Raw genomic sequence first — 19336 nt, 5'->3', positions numbered from 1 at the left:
AATACCATGACCTTTACCACTGGGGACGCTCATGCTCGCGTGTACTTCTGGCAGAGCAGCGATGCACTGGGGCGGGGGAAACAGTCGAGTGTTCACTCCCACTGCGTGGCACCCACAGTATCTGAGGGTGCAGAGCCAGCGGCTGGCCCCGGATGTCAGGGGCAGAAGCGACAGTAGTCTAACAAAGGACTTCAGCTGAGGACGGGAGCTGGGAAAGCAGGCCCTCGGTTTTTTCCTGAGTCCAGGCTGGGTTCCATCAAGGCCTGTTGTGGACGTTAAACCTGCTGACATCTTGCTTTTTGGAGTGAAGTCTCAGTGGGCAATGAGCACTTGCTGCTGGTGGGCTGAGTGGGAGATCCCAGCTCAGGGGTCACCTGCCGGCAGCTGACCCTCGCCTCCCCACCCCCAGGGGGCTCAACTCTGCAGAGCCATCCTAGTCTAGCCCTTCCATGTCCTGGAAAACACGGTAGTGTTTTTGATAGCCTCATAGTGTTCCAGAACCCACCCTGAGCACAGCAGAGAGGGGGAGCCCTTGGCTGGGGTGGGGGCAGGTTCTGATGTGGATTCCTGGGCCTTTCACTTAGGGATGCAGCAGGCTGAAAGCTGGAAATAACAGTCTCAGAACACCCACCTCCCACCTGCCTTCCTGGGCCATGGGGGTCAGGATGGTGCCTCCCTGTGGTTTTCCTGCTCTTCCAAAATCCTTGCCATCTCCAGCTGCATCCAAAACCTTCTGACACGCCCTGCTCAACCCACCCACCCGCTTGGCACCGCGTGCTCCCTGCGCTTGCCCTGCCCCACACCTGTCGCTCCACAGCAGCTCCTCACTCTGTAATCACCTCCCCAACACACAGGAAACGTGCTGGTCGCCACCGTAAACACCGCTGGCGTGGTTTGTTGCCATCGTCACAACATTTTGTTCCGAGCTGTAAACCTCCGGATGTAAATCAAGTCATCAGAAGGAAGGACATTTAATCCTGCTGCGGTGGGCTGTGCAGCTCACGCCCAGCTAGTGGATCATGGACTTAGGAGGAAGGCACGGCCTGGAAGGTTGAAGGCAGCAGCCAAGCTGCTTTTGTTTCTTGCAATAGCACATTCATGACTGCAAAGAGGTGTCCCAAACATGCACCCCGTACGTAATCCAGGCCGGAGTCTTCATTCTGTGGGAAATGCACGCTGCGGGAGGGGCCACCTCCATGCCTGTGATGGGCTGTCTCAGTCCTGATGGCAGCTGTGCTGATTGGACTTCAAAGGAAGCAGGAAAACAGCTTAGAAATCCTCTTTCTGCTCCTTTCACAGTGACCCGGCCACCCTGCACCATCACAGGAGAACATATTCTATTTGCAAAGCCGGCTGGGTCTAATTCCCTGGATTTGCTGCAGATGTTAAGGAGAGAGCTGCTAAGTTCAGGGACCTCGGATGTGGCCATCCAGGAACCTAGCACCGACACTGAGCTCCCTGCAAGTGACTCCTCTTGCAAGCGGAGGCATCCCCAAAATGCTGGAGGGGAAGAGGCCTACGGGGCTTGGCTGAGGGGTTGCCTTCAAAGATTTGGGCACATTTTAAGTTCATGTGACAATTGTGAAAATTCTTGTGCTCAGAGCCAAAGAGGGTGGCACTAGGTGGTGAGGTTGGCTCCGGATCTCAAGGATGTGGGAAGTTGCAGGGCTGGGTTGGGTGCTTCATGTCTGTATTGCCTCCAAAGACAGCCCTCCAGGTTTTCTTCTGATAAACTGAGGCCCTGGTGCTGGCTTATGGCCACTGGTTTTACCCAAAGTCTGTCCTGGGTTTCCAGCTGGGAGCTTCTTTCTACAGTCTTGTGCTCTAGTTCAAAGGAGCCAAACTCTCCCCCATCTGCTACTGCCCACTCCTGACCTCCCTCTTGGTGGCCAAGAGACCTCCCCTTCAGCCCTCTTTACTCAAGACTTACCAAGCCCTCCAGCCCTCTCTGGCTCAGCTGTTCTGCACATCCCGTGCTGTGCTCCCTCCCCTGCCTCCACTCAGGCCTCACCACTCTCACCTGCATCATGATTTCAGAAGCCTGATCCATTTTCCTGCTTCCTAGGGCTTCCCTCTTCCCCAAATCATTCCCCAGTCACTTCCAGGATGACCTTTGACCCTGCAGTCAGTGGGCTTCTCTCCCCCTTATTTCAGCCTTGCAATTAATGCCCAAGGCTCGGTCACTGTTTGTGAGCTGGGGTTGTGCCAGGGATGGCCGTTAGCTGGGGCTGTGGCACACTGGGCCTGTGTGTCTCTGTGCCAGCCGATGTACTGCCGGGCCTGTGGCTCAGCCCCAGGCTGCCTAGGATTGGCTGTGGGAGGATAGGGCGCGAGGCGCCAGCCACCAGCCCAGGCTCAACTGGCCGCCTGGTCAGTCCACACTGCCTGTGCCTACAGGGTGCTGGGCTGGGCAGAGCCAGCCAGAGAGAGTAAGTGGGCTCTTGGTTAGGTGCCCAGGGAAGATGGGGGCCCCTGAAGCCAGCCACTGCCGGGGTCAGGATTGATGTCTGCACTCAGGGCTTGTCCCCATCAGGGAAGCCAGCCACCCCCCACCCCCCACCCCAAACACTTCCTGAACTGCTCATTCCCCAGCCCTGGGCTGGACCTGACTCTGAGTGACCTCATCCACAGTGCCTGTGTCAGTGAGGGGCTGCCATCCGTATCCAGGTCCCTCTCCGTGGCTCAGTGGACCACATTAGCACCTGGGGAGCTCCCCCGAGGATCACTCTCCCTCTGCCCCTGAGCTACCCTTTTTATTGTCACCGGCAGGAGACCCGACGACCCCTGAGGGCCTAGAGTGCCTCCTCGGGACAGAGCATCTCCAGTAGTCGGGGACCCTTCAAGAAGCATCACCTGAGACTGATCACAGGCAACAGCTGTGACGGGCCCATCAGCCACTGGCCAGCTCAGTAATTGCCACCGTGGCCGAAATAACACATCCTGAGGCCGGCAGAGCTGGATGGATCATTATCTCACAGTCAGGCCACCGTGGGAGTGAGACTGCCCATTGGCTGCCTCCCTGTGATAGCCCCGGGCTGGGCCACTTGGTTTTGTTGGCACTTTTCCTACTAACAGACCGCCCTTGGTACAGCCACCTCAGCCTCAGGCTCCAGCATAAATCACTCATTTTTATTTTTCAGTGACCACGCGGCAGGAATTCACTATCATTTAGGCCAAATTAGGCCCTTTCCTGCAGAGCTGCCTGGAGAGCGGTCGGCCAGGTGCTCTGTTGGGCTGACAGGAGGGCTCATTGCATCCGTCCATTTCACCTGCTGAGCCCTGTCAGCGCGGCCACGGCCGCTCAGAGCCCCAAGCGTGGCTCCCCACGGGCCACGAAGTAGCTGGGGCTTCGGCTAGGGAGATACCTCGGCTCCGCATTTCCTCTCTGAGAAGCGCAGGGCCTCAGCGGAACGTTCTGGGCTGCGTGCTCCTCTGCCATCGCTCATCCCTCAGTCCCCCACCCCCTCCCACTGCCCCCAGGACATCCACACCCGGGAGACCCACAGGCATCTCAGGCTCAGTGACACTCTGCCCCCCCTTTGCGGGAAATGGCGCCAGCCTCCCCCAGCTGCTCAAGCCAGAAACCAGAGTCTCCCAGTTGCAGTTGTGTGCCAGAGCCAGCCTGTGCCAGCCACAAGAGCCGACTGCACGCACCCCTTCTCAGCTGCCAGCTGCCACGATGCGAGTATGCACACCGCGGCAACCAGCAAGCGTCGCAAAGCGGGGCTCCCCCCGCTCCTGCCCACCCGGAGAACCTGTTAGCCATTTACCAGCACACCCCTGTGCTGTGCTGATTGTTCCTCCTGAAGTAGTCTTCACATCTCCAGCACCCGCCCCCTCGCCCCCTCCCCGCTGTCACCTGTGTCCAGGCCTTGGGCGTCTCCCACCCAGGTGATGGGAACATCCCTTGATGGGCTTCTCGGCATCAGCCCTTCATGCCAGAATGGTCCTTAAATTCAAGATAACCCTCCACAGCTTCAAGCCCTTCTAGGAGATGCGGTCCCATGCCTGGCCAGGACCAGAAGGGCTCTTGCTTGCTGGCTCACACTGTTGCCACCCTCCAGGGTCTGTGGCCCAGCCTCCCTGGCCATTGTCCCCTCCTCCTGTGAGCCCTGCACTAGGATGCATGCTCTGCCAGGAATGCTCCCACTACCCACAGGTACCAATAACTGTCACTACCTTAGGGAGCCCTCCTCCCCCCACGCCCTGGGCCTGCAGGCACTGACGTCACACCTCACCTGCCCTGTCCTCAGTGGCTGCTATCACACGTGGGCTTGCTCGTTCAGTGCCCAACCCTCCAGCTGGAATGGGAGCTCCGTGTGGGCAGGGCCACAACAGTCCTGTCCACAGCTAAGACACGGGTTCCAGTGCCCAGGATGCAGCCCGGCACATGCAGGTGCTCTGTCACTGCTGAAGGAAGGGACACGTGGTGTTGGATGGCACAACTGTCCTTCCATGGCAAGCTGCAGGGTGGAGGGCCAGCTGCCTGACTGCATTGCTGCTAGCACACTGCATGGGAGGTAGAGGTGGGGGCACCAGTGGCGTCACAGCTCTGCTGTCCAGGGTCACTCTTAGGCCTTTCTCACCTGTGACAAAAGCCCCTGCATAATCCCGAGAATACGTGGAGGAAGGAAAAGGCCTGGCTGCCCTAGGCCCTGGGCTGTGCACACTAAAGCCCTCACAGATGCAAGCACATGCTCCCCACGGGGCATATACCCTATCACATGAGCAGGAGACACATATGTGCAACACAGTGGATGGCACATTTGCTGGGGCCACCCGTGCATGCAGTCACACACATGCACATACCTCATATACACACATCCAAAACACTCCCCACATGCACGCACACACTGTGTACAACATACCCCAGGCACACGCATGTGCAAACACACCCCACATGCACACACACTCTAAATGGTGGGGGGCCCTGCAGGCTAACAGGAGAGCATTGCATCAGGAGCTGGGACCCCTCCCTTGTGCTCAGGCTCTCAGAACACCCCTCCCAGCCAAGTGATTGGCAGCTGGGTGGGCACAGCCAGCCAGGAGGCTTTGGGGTTCGCAGAGCTGCTAACAGGCCAGCTAGTGATTGGCAGGCGTCTCGGTTCCTCGGCTCCTGGACAGCTCCTGGGGAATTCACTGTCAGGACCGAGCTGACAGGGAACTACGCAGTCAAATCGTGGATCCTGGTCACGGAGCCCAGGCAGTAGAATTGCTAAACGAAGCAAGCAGCACGTATAGCCACCAGGAGCCCATCAGCCCAAGGCAGGAAGATTCCAGCACTCCTCCCCTCGGGCCCATCCTGGAGTCCCGGCCCTGGCTGCAGGGCTTTTCCCAGGGAAACGCGACTGCCACAAAGGTCCCAGGAGATGGACCGTTCCCAGCAGGGAGCTCTCCCCCGGCTCACTTTCATGCCTCAGTTCCCGTGCCCTTCTGACTTCAGATGTGGGAAACTAAGGTTCAGCAAAGCCAGGGGACTTGTCCAAGAGCACATAGCAGCACTCTCTTACAAAAAAATAATTAAGAAAAAATATATATATATGCTCTCCTGTTAAAAGCTCTGCCTCAGCAGGGAGAGGAAGCCCTGCTCTGGTCTGGGACAAAGGCCAGGGATCACCAAATGGCCAACACAGAGCTATGACCAATTGGTAAGTTCAGCAATTCAAAGATGCCCCCCACAGAGGCTGCAGCTCAGATGTGAGGCCCCTGTGTGGCCACACCAGGCCTGGTCACAGAGCCACCTTGGGACCCAGGGACAGTGGGCACCGTGTCCAGGCTGCCCCTCCACCCTGAACCCCATTTTCCAATCCTGGGCCCTGGGGACAGCAGGGGTGGATTCCAATGAGCTAGAGGCTGGTCTCCAGGCTGCTGTGCAGCCTTAGCAGAAAATTTAATAAGGAAATTTTTCCCGTGCCCACATGTGAGAATTTATTCCCTCAGCCAGACTTCTGCTGTTTGAATTCTATGCCTCAAAGTTCAGGCCACCCCCTAACTGCTGAGTGTGTTTAAACTTCAGCTTTGCATCTAATCTGCATAAGTTAACAGTCTGCCCTGATGCTGGTAGCAGCTCCCAACGAGGCCATTGAGAGTGAATTCTGCCTGGTGGAGTAGGGTGGGGTGGTTGGACTCTTACCCCCGGACCAGGAGAGACCTCAAAAGGGCAGAGCCTGAGGTGATGGGGAAAGAGCCTGGGTCCAGGGTGAGCAGATGGCAGGGGGTGTGTATGTCATGGTGCCCGGCCATTGGTCTGCCCCAGTCTGTATCCAGGCACCCGGGAACACAGGCGATGGTAGCACATCAATCTGTCACCACTGCTCGGATGTCCCAGTTCAGCAGGGGCAATGCTTTCTCACCTCCCCTGGGTTGTCCCTGCCTGCCCACCCTGGCTGTGGGTACTCCCCGGAGGCCTGGCACTGCTGCAGAGGTCTTGGCATGCTGCCGGCGTGTCCCAGCACTGAAGGTCTAGAGACTAGAACCCAGAGGCACCGAGAGAAGATGTGGCAGCGCTGGGGCCGAAGGGTCTTTCTTGCTGCACACAGGCACAGGAGCTGCTCCTTTCTAATCAGGATGCAGAGACAGCAGCGCCGAGGCTGACCTGGGCAACCACTTTTGGTGCCCCCAGATGCTGCTGCCAGGGAGCTAGGGTGGGGCGGGAGCTTGGACTCAGGATCTTGTATATGTAGTGTAGCCAGGGCCTCTATCTTCAGTATCTCCCCTGGTTGAGGTCAGCCTGAGCCCCTGAGGATACAGCAGAAACCCCTAGAGGTTTCCTCGCATGGCGATCAGCCTAGTAGACATGTGAGTGGGCAGGACAAACGGATGTGGAACAGCTTCCATGTGGGCATAGCCACCGATGAGCCAGGACATTGAAAAGCTGCCAAAGAGACAGGTTCCTGAGAAGGAAAACTCTGGAACCTGGGAAATCTAAGAACCATCCAGAATGCAGCCTAAGGCAGGGGCTTTGGACTCATGCCTAACCTGTACACCTCTCCCCGGCCCCTCATCCTCTCCTACCATGTCCTTCTTTAGGTGCCTGAACTCCTTTCCCAGACAATAGCATCCTGGGTGGCAGGAGCCTGCAAGGTGGACCAGGCTCAATGCCCATCAGGGCTTGGGATTGGGATTCAAGCAGCCAGAGCAGAGGTCATCCTTGTCAAAGACACTGACCCGAGGCTGGAGGAGGCTGGGACTCATGAGACGCTTCCTGCCCTTTCTAGGCACTGGGGCTCCATTTTGATCCACATTGGTGTCTCCTGTCTACACAGCCTGATCCACAAGCTGGTCCCTACCCCCACTGAGTAGGCCCTGGGCATCAGGGACTGGGCTTTTGTATCAGAATGCCCAGCAGAACTTTCTCTTGTGACTGCAGAGAAGAAGGGGCAAGGGACCCCTCTCTGGTGGCCCACGTGCTGGCAAAGCCCCCTCCCCAGCTCTGCCCGATGATTAAAGCCCCATAATAGCCTTTGCCGCCCTGTAGGGGCTAACTAGGAAGCTTTCAGACCCACACTCGGAGCTCAGCCAACACACAGCTCACAACATGGAACACATTTGGCTTTCCCAGTACCTCGTATCTCATTTATTCATGCCGATGCTGCACTCATCATATTGCATGTTTCCGCGCGCTATGAATGGCATCCGTCCAGAGAGAGTGCTTGCTTATTCCTTAGCAGGAGGGTGACAGAGCTTCCTCGCAGGTGTGGCGTGATGTGGGGAGGAGAGGACACTGAGAGTGGAGCACGTACCAGCAGCCTTGGGTGCTCCTGTCACCAGGGAGATGCGGAGATGTGGAGGGCCACATAGGATGGAAGAGGGGCTGCGGGGTGGAGCTCATGCTGCTCAGCCAGCCCACTGCCTCCCCTAGATTGTATGTTAATTGTGGGACTTGGGAGGGACTGAGGGTGGTTACAAAGAGGCCAAAGACCCTTCCTCCGAATGCCCTCCCCCACCCCCAGCGCTGGCACCAGTGACTCCTGATGGCAGCCCCTTCCTCACAGGTGCAGCACAGGTAGCGCCCTCAGCTGCTCTTTCCTGGGCTTCCTGCAGAGCCTTCCAGGGCCCCAAAGGGCCGCTCACTAAGGGATAAGCAGACCCCGACCTCAGTATGTATGTAGTTTCTAGCCTTTGCTGTACAGAAAAAGTCGGAGCCTTGGGCCCTTGGCAAGGTGGGGGGGCGGGGGGCAGGCAGGAGAGCCCAGAAAGCTTTTTTCTGGGAGTTCTGGTGGAGAACTCCCAGATCCTTCTAAATCTGTTGTTGTTTGTTCCTTTCCAAGGGGGTAGCTGCAGCCATGCTGGCTCTGGTGACGAACGTGGGCAAGAGGGCAGGAGCTTCACTCAGCAAGAGTGAGGGGCTTGTCCAGCAGCAAGAACTTCCTCTCCAGCCCACACCAAGGGCTCTGGCCTGATCAGCCTTGGAGAGCTCCAACCCTGGAAACTAGCTTAGATGCAGTCAGGAGGTCCGGGAGACGGCGCCCTCCTGTCCCATCTGCACAGAAAAAATGGGACGAGAGCCTCAGCCCACAACACTCCCAGGCTGCAGGGTCCATGTTGACAGGAGGTCCTGGCCTTAGGGGCTCCGACTTGGATCCCTGTCCCACTTCCCCAGTGGGCGGGAACCTTCCGGGATGGCGCCTCAGCTCCACTCCCGGCCAAATCTGGCATGACTCATTTGTGCCAGAAAAGGAATATAAATACGCACCATCGCACCTTGACGAGTTGACAGAATTGACAAGCAGAGTAAATTCCCGTATCTGACACGCTGAGGAGAGGTGATTTAGCGAAGCCAGCTGCCGTCACCAGAGGAAAATAATTAAGGAAGCCCAGCAGTGCAGAGGGAAACCAAGCAGTGAAGTGGGTCCCTTCTGGGGAAGGGACCTGCAATCTGTGGCTGCAGAAGACCCCCACCTGTTGGAGAGAAACAGGCTCCAGAAGCCCTGCAGGGAATAGCTGGCTGCAGTGAAGCCAGATTGGGAGGGGGTAGGACTAGCCGGCGAGGAGGGACATGGGTTCCAGAGTTGAGAGCGGACCCTGGTGAGGCCTTAATTCCCAAAGGCTCCTGTCTCAACGCCAGGTGCCCACTGCTCACACCTCACACCCCAGAGGGGGTGTGGCTGGTTCCACCAGAATGTCCCCGCATCCTCTGGGGAATGATCCAGAAGGCCTGTTTCAAAGTTCCCCCACATGCCACACACACATACACATAAACCAAGGGATACCGGAGAAGGAGAGGACACGTTACCCAAGAAAGGACACAGCCTGTTCTCAGGCCAGTGGGATCAAAGAATAGTTCCTCCTTCATGCCCATCTCTCTTGGGATTTGAGAAAGGTCACAGCAGGCCCGGGGAATTTAGGTCTTCCAGGCCAGGGGTGACCTCACATCTCCCTCAGACTGACAGGTATGAACGAGACCAGGCTTGGAACAGTGGCTGATCCTGAACACTGGACCGGTCAGAGAAATTGCCAGTGTCCAGGGCCAAGCATGGAGGATTTGGATATCTGCTTGCCAGCTGGGCTGCAGCCTTGGCCTCTGTCCCGCTGTGTCAGGAGGCAGCCAATAGGCCTCTGCCATGTGCGCAGGCAGCAGGGGCAGTGTGAGGACTCCAGGGTCTCTGCCCATGTCCAGGCAGCAGCCGGGAGCTGGTCTGGTGTGGCTGGGCATGGTGCCCTGTTTTGCCAGCTGGAAGTTCTAGCTTCCCACTGTTGAATGGGTGGGTGGTTCTGATGCTGACTGAGGCATTTGGCAAAGCCTCAGGGAAGAAATGTCCACCCACACGTTATAGGGGAAGGAAGAGTCCCGGATGCCTTGGTGGCCAGGCAGGGGCTGGGGAAGGAGGGCCAGGCTCCTAAAAGGGTGTCTGAAAGGGAAATCCCCTTATCCTCTAAGGATTGTCCTCCAGAATAGACCAAACAGGGAATGAAGCAGATCCTCACCTTTAGCCAAAAGTTCCCTTCCCAGAGCTTGTTACTCTGGTTGGCTCTTGTCCCAGCAGCAGGTGAGATGCAGAAGGGACATTCTGGAGCATACCCAGTGGTGATATATCCATCTTCCCTGTCAACCAATAAGTGCTTTCTGGACAATTTAAGCCTGCCTGCTGTTCAGCCCTTTTAGGGGCTTGGAGTGAGCAGAATGTGGCCCACTCACCCCCAGAGTCCCAAGGTCAGCCAAGAAGGTCCAAATTGCAAAGCTAATGCCCAGGTTAGGTACTTCTTGGAGCCTGGGGAGAGGAGAAGCCTGGTCTGAGGGGAAGGAGTTTGTTCCAGGTCCTAGGGTGGGGAGTGCAAAGGTGGATGTGAATACGTCCTGTCCCAGGTACAGTGAACACGCTGACTAGACCCAAGACGTGGCCGACAGGTGTGCAGAGAAGACCAGTGGCTTTCAAAGGTCCTTTCCTATGTGACTCACTGACAGTGTGGGGTGGACTGTGAGGTCCCTGGCTACTCTACTGGACAGATGGGTGGACACATCTGAACAGGGCCCACCTCTTCAGACCTTCCCTGTGAAACCAGGCCTTTGCCCCATCCCCTGCCCCACGTGGGAAGGGGAGGGGAGTGACCTCCCCCCAACCCTAGAATGGCCTCTTCCCAGGGTCCACCCTAAGCTCCCTCGACCTGGGCACCACAGACCAGGGACCTGCTTGCAGGTACTCATACGTGGTACTTGCGCTGCTAATCCTGTCCTCTCCTGCGTTTGCTTTTCAGGAATAAAGTTCAACATCAGGCCACAGCAGCCCCACAGCGTAAGTCCTGAGAGTCCCATAAATCTCAGCACACGCAACCTGGAGAATGTTGGGGAGGGAAGGGCAGGGAAGAAAATTCAGAGCTCAGATCGAATTCATTCTTGGAAAGAAAAATGTATCGGGTCCTTCCCAGGAGCCTTGGGAACAAAGCTAGGGGCCTTGGGTCCATGAATTTCCCTTTTCTGTTGGATGGCTGCTGTGGGCTGTGCTAATAGATGTAGTAAATCCCAGCCAGCCCCCCAGGGGGCCACCAGCGCGGGATGCCCACCCGGCCTGGCATTGGTTCCTGGGAGGCCTGCGCCATCTTGTGGCCGAAGCAGCCCTTGCACATTAGACCCGCGCTGCTCAACTGGCCAATGATGGGAGGGGCGGTGGGAGGCCCGAGGAAACAGGGACCCGGCCGTGGGGAGGGCCTGACCCGTGTGACCCCTGGAAAAAGCTGTCCTTACATTTCTCTTCTGGCCCCAGGACTTCCCACCAGGCAGTTCCCAGAATGGTGACTGGAAGGTGCCCACAGAGAGGGTCAGCCGAGACCTGTCCAGCCTGGCCCCACAGCCGGACAGCCTGGGGTTGCTGGCGCCGGACCAGCCTGCACCTCACTTAAAAACGGGGTCCCATCCGCGACTCCGGCAGCGCCGCCGCCGGCTGCTTATCAAAAAAATGCCGGCTGCTGCAGCAGTCCCGGCCAACAGCTCGGCCAGCGCCCCTGTGCGGCAGGATCCCCGGGCCCCCGACGGCCACCGGGCCTGCCTGCAGCAGAGCCAGCAGGAGCGCAAGCGCGTGATGCGCGAGGCCTGTGCCAAGTACCGCGCCAGCAGCAGCCGCCGGGCCGTCACGCCCCGCCACGTGTCCCGCATCTTCGTGGAGGACCGCCACCGCGTGCTGTACTGCGAGGTGCCCAAGGCCGGCTGCTCCAACTGGAAGCGGGTGCTCATGGTGCTCGCCGGGCTGGCCGCGTCCACCGGCGACATCCAGCACGACACTGTCCACTACGGCGGCGCCCTGAGGCGCCTGGACACCTTCGACCGCCAGGGCATTCTGCACCGCCTGGGGACCTACACCAAGATGCTCTTCGTCAGGGAGCCCTTCGAGAGGCTGGTCTCCGCCTTCCGCGACAAGTTCGAGCACCCCAACAGCTACTACCACCCGGTGTTTGGCAAGGCCATCCTGGCGCGCTACCGGGCCAACGCCTCGCGGGAGGCGCTGCGGACGGGCTCCGGTGTGCGCTTCCCCGAGTTCGTCCAGTACCTGCTGGACGAGCGCCGACCCGTGGGCATGGACATCCACTGGGACCATGTCAGCCGGCTCTGCAGCCCATGCCTCATCGACTACGACTTTGTGGGCAAGTTCGAGAGCATGGAGGACGACGCCAACTTCTTCCTGAGCCTCATTCGCGCGCCGCGGAACCTGACCTTCCCCCGGTTCAAGGACCGGCACGCGCAGGAGGCGCGGACTACCGCGCGCATCGCCCGCCGGTACTTCGCCCAGCTCTCAGCCGTGCAGCGGCAGCGCGCCTACGACTTCTACTACATGGACTACCTGATGTTCAACTACTCCAAGCCCTTCGCCGACCTGTACTGAGCGGCGGGGACGGCCGGCCTCCGGGGACGGGCCCTGGCTGCACCCACTGGCCTGTCCACCCAGGCAGCCCCTCCTCGTGTCTCTCTGCCCCCACCCCCTCCGGGTCCAGGGGTTGGGATGCATCGCAAGCAACAGGGCCCGGAGGATGTGAGGAGCATGGCTTCTGGGTGCCCCAGGCCATGGATGGTGAACTTGGCCCTGGTCTGATACCCCACTTCTTCCCTCCTTGGCTGAGGGAGATGCCCCCGGAGATGAGCCGGACACCCCAGCTGCCCACATTCAACTCAGCTAAGTGTCACAATGACCAGGGAAGTCTGAGGCCCAGAGGACAAGGGTCCCAGGGATAAGGGATCTCCTGCAGTCCCTTAGCATTGCCTTGCACCAAACCACATGGTTTGCAGCTTTTCTACAGCCCAGGGGGGAGGTTCCCTTTGAATGAGGTTCTAAATAAAGCACATGGTTTCCAGACCATCAGTGTCTGTGCTTCGTGGGAGTACTGGGGGGGGGGGGGGGGGGGTCTTGTCCCTTCCCCCTGCCTTCTGGAGCTTTCTCCCTCTCCAGGACAACCTGAGCCAGCTCCCTGCTGCCCTAAGTGCCAGGGAGCCCAGGGCAGGACGGACCTGTGGGAGGCCAGGACCCGGTGGCTCCCAAGCGGAGACCAGCAGCAGCGCGGCCTCTCACTCTGGCTGCCTGAGGCCAGGACCCAGACCTGGGCCTCTCGTCCTGGTGCTGCCACATTCTTCCTGAGAAGAGGCAATAGATCTGTCCACGGAGGGGCTGCGGGCCCCTTCTTGTCAGTACACTTTGCAGGGACCCTAGGGCGGAGGTGAGCTCTCTGGGCCAGCTGCCAGTTGGGGTTGCCACGAGGATCCACGTGACACTGCCTCTGGGATCTCAGTGGATGTAGCCCTTTGGGGTGGGGGCTGGTGCTGGTCCTGGTCAAGGCTGCCCCTGTTTTTTCGCATGGGCAGGCTACTGGGAATCAAAGCCTGGTCTCCGCATGGCAGGTGAGAACTCTGCCTGCTGAGCCACCATAGCCCTGTCCCTGGTTTTTCAACCTCTGGACTTATAGGGGCTTTGGCCCAAAGCTGCTGTCTGGCGACCCCTGACACAGGCTCCGTCACCCCACAAAACCACCTCAGAATTGCCAGGATTGTACACCCCCAGAAGAACCAGCTCTGGGGAAAGGGGAGAAGCTATAGAGAAAACTTTTTCTCCAAAGGCTCCAGCTTTCACATTCAAGATTGATCCCGAAATTGTCAGAAGCCAGAGCGATCCTTGAAAGATCTCATAGGAAGTGCTTGAAGAGCCTGGGTGCAGGCATCTGTGGCCATGTTTGGGTTTCAGGTGCAATGGGAACTGCAGCCTGCCTATTTCTAGGGGCTGTCCATCTGTCTGTCTGTTGGCTTGTATCTACCAGGGGCTTGCTGAATCTTTCTGTGGGTCTCTCCGTGGGTCCCTGTCAGGAGACTGTTTTCGGGTCTGTTCCTACTTGCTGGGGGAGATGCTGCTGGTCCTTCAGTGGAGGCACTGCTGGGTCCCGAGGTGGAGGCACTGCTGGGTACCGAGGTACATGTACTGCTGGGTCTCAACCAGGCTCATACTGGTGTGAGCTGCTCCAGCTTCCTTCCTGCCTCCACCTCAGGCTCTGGAAAATTGTAGACGGGGAACAGGATGCTGTGGTGACTCCTGTCTGTGGGTCGCATGTGTCCAGGAACCCTGGGCAGGTGTGGGGCTCCCTGGATTCCAGCTGGATGGCAGCCGGGCCTGTCTGACACAGGAACCTGGTTGGGGGTGCAGGGTATGGCAGAGGGATGCTGCAGCCAGGGCCCAGGAGCTCATAGTGTGGGGGACAGCAAGGCAGGTGCCAGGAGGCTCAGAGGCCAGAGATGACCCCCAGCTCATCTGGGGGCAGGACAGTGCTTGACAAATGACCCAGAAACAGCTGGCCCTGCAGCTGATACTCACAAAGTGAGGTTGAATTCACAATACAGAATAAGTGTCTCCGTTGTTGATTTTTGGTGTCACAATGTCATCTGCTCAGCAAGGGCTGCCTGGTGGCTTCTTGGAGACCCTCAGGGTTGCCTCAGGGACCAGCTCCCTCCACAATGTGCGTGGGTGTGAGTGTGAGTGTGTGTGTGAGTGCGAATCTGAGAGAGTGCATGTGTGAGGGCGTGTGGTGTGAATGTGTGTGAAAGTATGTGAGTGCCCGTGTGTGTGGATGTGAGAGAAAGTGTGAATGTGGGTGTGGGTGTGGGCGTGAGTGCATTTGGAGGGTAGAAACAACATCTTCTCTTGTGTCACCTCCTCCGAGACCCGGGGCCTGAGTTGGGAGATCGCCCCAGGCGCACACCCCTCAGAGGGGGGCTTCCGTTCCCGGTGGCGATGACAGGAGACGTAGGGTCCAGTATCTCCTATCATTGCCAAGACTGTGGCATTCCCTTGATGGCCCCCAACTGCAGGCCAGCCCCAGAGCCAGCCGTGAATCCACCCAGGCAGTGCTGGACCCAGTCCCAGCCCCAGGCCTCATCTCACACCGGAGGCCTCGGGACAAGGGGCTCAATTGGCAAAATAAAATAGTGTGTGTGGGTAGGTGGGATGGGTGGGGGTGTCTGGGCCTGCTGGGTGTGCGTGTGCATGTGTGAATGTGTGTATCTGTTCTGTGTGGGTATCTGTGTCGGGTGGGTGCATGTGCCTAGGTATGGGTGCCTGGGTGTGAGCCTGTACATGTGTCCAGGAGGGGTGTATGAACAGACCCAGTGCTCCTCTTTCTGAGGCCATCTGCGCGGTTCCCTCCCCTACCCTTCCTGCCCCATCTGCTTCCAGCTTTGAATAGTCTGAAGAGGGCCACCTGGGGGTCAAACAGGTCCGATGAGCTGGAAAAAGAACTGCCCTTTCCCTGGCTTGGTCCCTGAGAGGGGGTCTCTCTGAGGCACCCCCCCAGCGACGTCCCCACCAGGCCTTTGTCCTAGAGCTGCTGAGACCTCCCCAGATGTGAGCCCTGCTGAGTGACCAAGCCAACGTGACACCCCCAAAGCCTAGGGTCCTGGAAGCCCTGGAGCCCCCAGGAGAGATGAAGGAAGGTACAGCCAGGTGGGCAGATAAGAGTTGCAGACACCTCTGGCCTCTGAGATGGACAAACCCTGCCCCTCCCTGCTGTCACCACCTGGCCCAGGTGCTGTCCAAAGGGTCCAAGACAGAGTTCTCCACCCCCTTCTCTGCCCTCCCAGGCAGGTAGGCCCCTTTGCCCACTTCAACCCCTGGAGACGGCCTCCCCTCACAGCCCCACCTCCTCTTGGCCTTGCTATCCCCTTCCCCCCAGGGGAAGACACCCATGGCTGATCAAGGGCATTCCCTCCTTGTACCCTCCCCAACCCCCATGCACACAGTGGAGCAGGACCGGAGGCAGGTACAGGACTCAGGGTTGACCCACAGGCCCAGGAATGGGCCAGGGTGGTCCCCAAGAGCTGGGGATGGGTGGCCTGGGTACTGACCCACATCAATGGAGCCAGTGACTCTTGGATGAGGAATAAATAGTGGGAGCCCCAGGCACAGGAGAGGATGGTGTAGGTTTATCCCGGCTCCATGGGCCACTGGCCCAGGCTTGGAGCACAGTCGTGGGGTGCTCAGCTCTGGTCCCTCTCACTATCCCAGCCTGGTAATAGGGCCAACGCTGCTTCCTGGCTTTTCCCGGTGCCCAGAAGCAGCCTTTGCATGAAGGGCTTGTGGTGAGACGGCAGCCTGGCTGGGGCCACTCGGGAACAGACACTTCTGCCCCCTCCTTTCCTGGGCAGGTCCCTGGAAAGGAGAGTGGGCTGAAATCCTGGGGCAAGGGTCAGAGGTCAGGGGTCAGAAGTATGTCCTTCCCAACCACAGGGCCAAGGGGCCCCACCCGCCGCCTGTTTTGCCAGCCGAATCTAGCGCTCCTCAGTGCTGGGCTGGGCTGGCACTCACGTGGCCTCATGTACCTCACCCAACTGCCCTGTCCATGCAGTTTTATAGGTGAGGAGACCAAGGCACAGGGAGGCTTGCCCAGAGCCACACAGCGACAGGAAGAGTTGCTGGGACCCCACCCAGGAGGCCTGGCTGGGCCCCTTGCTCTTGCGCTCACCCCTCCCTTCCCCCAACCTGTGCAGATGACGAAGGACTGCCCTCGGCCACCAGGTGGGGCCAAGTCCTTGCTCCCAAGCAGCAGCCTGAGCATCCCCAGCCAGGCCACACGGTGGCGCCATCACCTCAACCCAGCATAGCTCCAGGAGGCTCAAAGCATCCCCCAGACCCACGGGAGGCGCTGCCCCCACCCAGGTGGGCTGGCAGATCCTCCGTCCACTCCCACCCCTACCCCACCCCCAGACTCCTATGGGGTCACAGGACCTGCCTCTCCAGCTCCATAATCAGGGCAGACCCCACCAGCCCAGGAACTCACCTGTCCTCATCTCCCTCCCCAACCCCAGGTGTCACCCTCCATGCACACCCCCAGAGCCCCTCACCCCTTCACAGGCCTAATGGGGCCAGGTGGTCCTGGGCATCCCTTGCATGCGCAGACAGGTGGGCAGACATCCTCAAGAGCCTGGTAACTTTAGATATGGCCCTTCCTGCCTCCCTGCACCCTCCCCGGCCTGCCCCTCCCCTGCAGGAGAGAACCCCAGTGGGCTCACCCTGCCTCAGTTGGTCTTCTCGCCATCAGGTGGGAGAGGCCTCCTCGGACCTCAACCACAGCAGCACACAACACAGACCAGATACGTGCAGGCACACACACAGCACAGGCAGACACACACACCCTTACACAATGACACGCAACCGCCTCACAAGCACACACAGACACACAAACAGATACATACAGACACACATTCACCCATGCAGACACACATGGACATGCACACCCACCTCTCCTCACAGGTACACACACAGACACCTCTACAGTTACACAGACACACACACACGCAGACACATACACATATCTATAAACACACACACCCATGCACACAGACCCAGATGCACACTTACAGACACATCCACACACTTACACAGATTTACAGTCACATGCAGAAACTTGCACAGCTAATGGCCCTACCGCTCACTGCAATGAAATAAATGGGAAGCCCCTTGCTGTCTTCTAGCAAATGTACCCGCTTTCTGCCCCAGAACCCCCATTCCCCATCTCCCGAACCCGCTCCTGTCGGAGGTTGCCCCTCTGCTCCCTCTATGCATTTGAGGTCCTTGGTCTCCATCTCGGGCATCCTCACACACTTGCTCCTTCTTCTCCTGGGCCCTGGCTTTCTCACCAGCACATAACAAGCTGTCATAGCCCCAATTCGCAACACAGAGAACCTTTAAGCCCTGCATCCCCCTTCAGCTGTTTCCCCTCTGTTCCCCTCCCTTCCCAGCGAAACTCATCCTGTTGCCTCCACTCCTTCATCACCCTTTCCCTCTGGAATCCACCGTGGTCTGAGCCTCTGATCCCCGCCACCCACAGGAAGGGCTCTTGTCAGTGTCCTCAACTTACCCTCTTCTCTGCCTTCACCTCTCATGGCCTCTCACAGCATCAGACACAACGGACCACCTGCCTCGGGGGTGCCTGCTCTCCTGGCCTCCGTGACGCCCTCTTCCTGGCGTTCATCCACTTCCCCTGCCTCTCCTTCTCTGTCCCTTTATTCAGCCCTCCTCTGTCCAGTCTCTCAAAGTTGGGGAGCCCCTGGACCCCGCCTTCAGTCCTCGCCTCTGCCTGCACTCGCTCCCTGGCTGAGCTCAGTCAGTCTCGGGGCTCTGATGGTCAGGTTCATGTGTCGGCTAGGTCAGCTGATGGTGCCCAGTGCCCAAACCAAGCATTGGCCTAACCGTTACTGCGAGGACATTTCGTGGACTTAAATCATCGTCAGTTGATTGCATCTATGGGTTGTTACATCTACGATCAACCAAGGAGAGTGTCTTCTGCAATGAGATGTTTAACCTAATCAGTTGGAGGCTTTTTAGGGAGAGATGACCACTTCAGCAGTCAGAAGAGAGAACTTTCATCCCTACTTCAGCCAGCCAGCCTCTCCTGGGGAATTCATTGTAGATCTTCATTGGAGTTGCCAGCTTGTGGCCTGCTCTATGGAATTTGGACTTGTGCATCCCCACAGTAGCATGAGACACTTCTATAAAATCTTGTATTTGCAGATATCTCTGTTGATTGTGTTTCCCTAGAGAACCCTGATTAATACACACCCATAAGCCAATGACCCCCAAACGTACACCTCTAGCCCTGACCACTAGACCCTGGGGCCACCTGCTTAAGCCACATCTCTGAAGGCACGTCTAACAGGTGCCCCAACTTCCTCTGACCCAACTGAGTCTTACTTTTCTCCCACCCCAAGTCTTTCCACCCTAGACTTCCCATCTCAGCCTCTAATCCCAAGCCCAACCCTGGATTCCTCCCTCCTGCAGGCCAAAGTTCCCTCTGCTTCCTGAGTGTATCCTGAATCGACCACTCTTCTTCCTCTCCAGTGCCTTCATCTTAACCTGGAACACCATCCTCTCTGGCCTGGGCTCCTGAGCAAATTACAAATAACACTTATATGGTATTTACCAGATCATCAGGTACTTCCCTGGGCATTTCTTTATTTAATTAATGCATTAGCTTATATAATCCTCACTGCATCCCTGTTGGATAATTGCAATTATTATTCTACCCACTTTTTTTTTTTTTTACAGATGAGGGCAAGTGAAGCACAGAAAGGTTAAGTAATCTGCCCAAGGTCACACAGTTTTTAACTGGATGTTCCAGCCTTTGAACCCTGGCCCTTTAGCCCTGGGGTCCATGGTCTTAACTGCAAGCAAGTTATCACTTCCCTGGTGTGGTAATCTCTTTACCATGGGGTAAGAGATTCCATGATCACAGAAGGAATTAAATGGCTACTGGGGCAAGGGGAAGAAAAGGCTCTCCAGGGAAATGGAGGGAGCTTTCCGGGCACAGCTGAATGCCCATTCAAGGTGGGTTACAGTGAGTGTGCAAGAACACCAGCGGGCTGTCCTGCTGCTTG

General features: G+C 57.9%; 1 protein-coding gene across 1 annotated transcript; it reads left to right on the top strand.

Annotated features, from left to right (window-relative positions):
- The first annotated feature begins 3548 nt into the window (after nucleotides 1-3548).
- On the top strand, nucleotides 3549-12777 carry CHST8 (carbohydrate sulfotransferase 8). Its single transcript, XM_077130486.1, has 6 exons — nucleotides 3549-3757; nucleotides 4065-4159; nucleotides 7953-8005; nucleotides 8271-8340; nucleotides 10696-10733; nucleotides 11202-12777. Exons 1-6 carry the CDS (start codon nucleotides 3549-3551, stop codon nucleotides 12312-12314), a joined length of 1578 nt encoding a protein of 525 aa, XP_076986601.1. The 3' UTR covers nucleotides 12315-12777.
- Nucleotides 12778-19336: the final 6559 nt, after the last annotated feature.

This window comes from Tamandua tetradactyla, chromosome 16, assembly GCF_023851605.1.
Source record: "Tamandua tetradactyla isolate mTamTet1 chromosome 16, mTamTet1.pri, whole genome shotgun sequence".
NCBI lineage: Eukaryota > Metazoa > Chordata > Mammalia > Pilosa > Myrmecophagidae > Tamandua > Tamandua tetradactyla.
The sequence above is the reverse complement of the archived record's forward strand: the minus strand, read 5'-3'. Positions and strand labels throughout refer to the sequence as shown.

What these genes read in the sequence shown, in the direction of transcription:
- CHST8 (XM_077130486.1), top strand. Translation starts at nt 3,549, where the DNA reads ATGGCGCCAGCCTCCCCCAGCTGCTCAAGCCAGAAACCAGAGTCTCCC. An exon ending in CCTGCCCACCCGGAGAACCT is followed by an intron (nt 3,758 to 4,064) that starts GTTAGCCATTTA and finishes GCCACCCTCCAG; the next exon opens with GGTCTGTGGCCCAGCCTCCC. An exon ending in AGGAGCTTCACTCAGCAAGA is followed by an intron (nt 8,341 to 10,695) that starts GTGAGGGGCTTG and finishes TTTGCTTTTCAG; the next exon opens with GAATAAAGTTCAACATCAGG.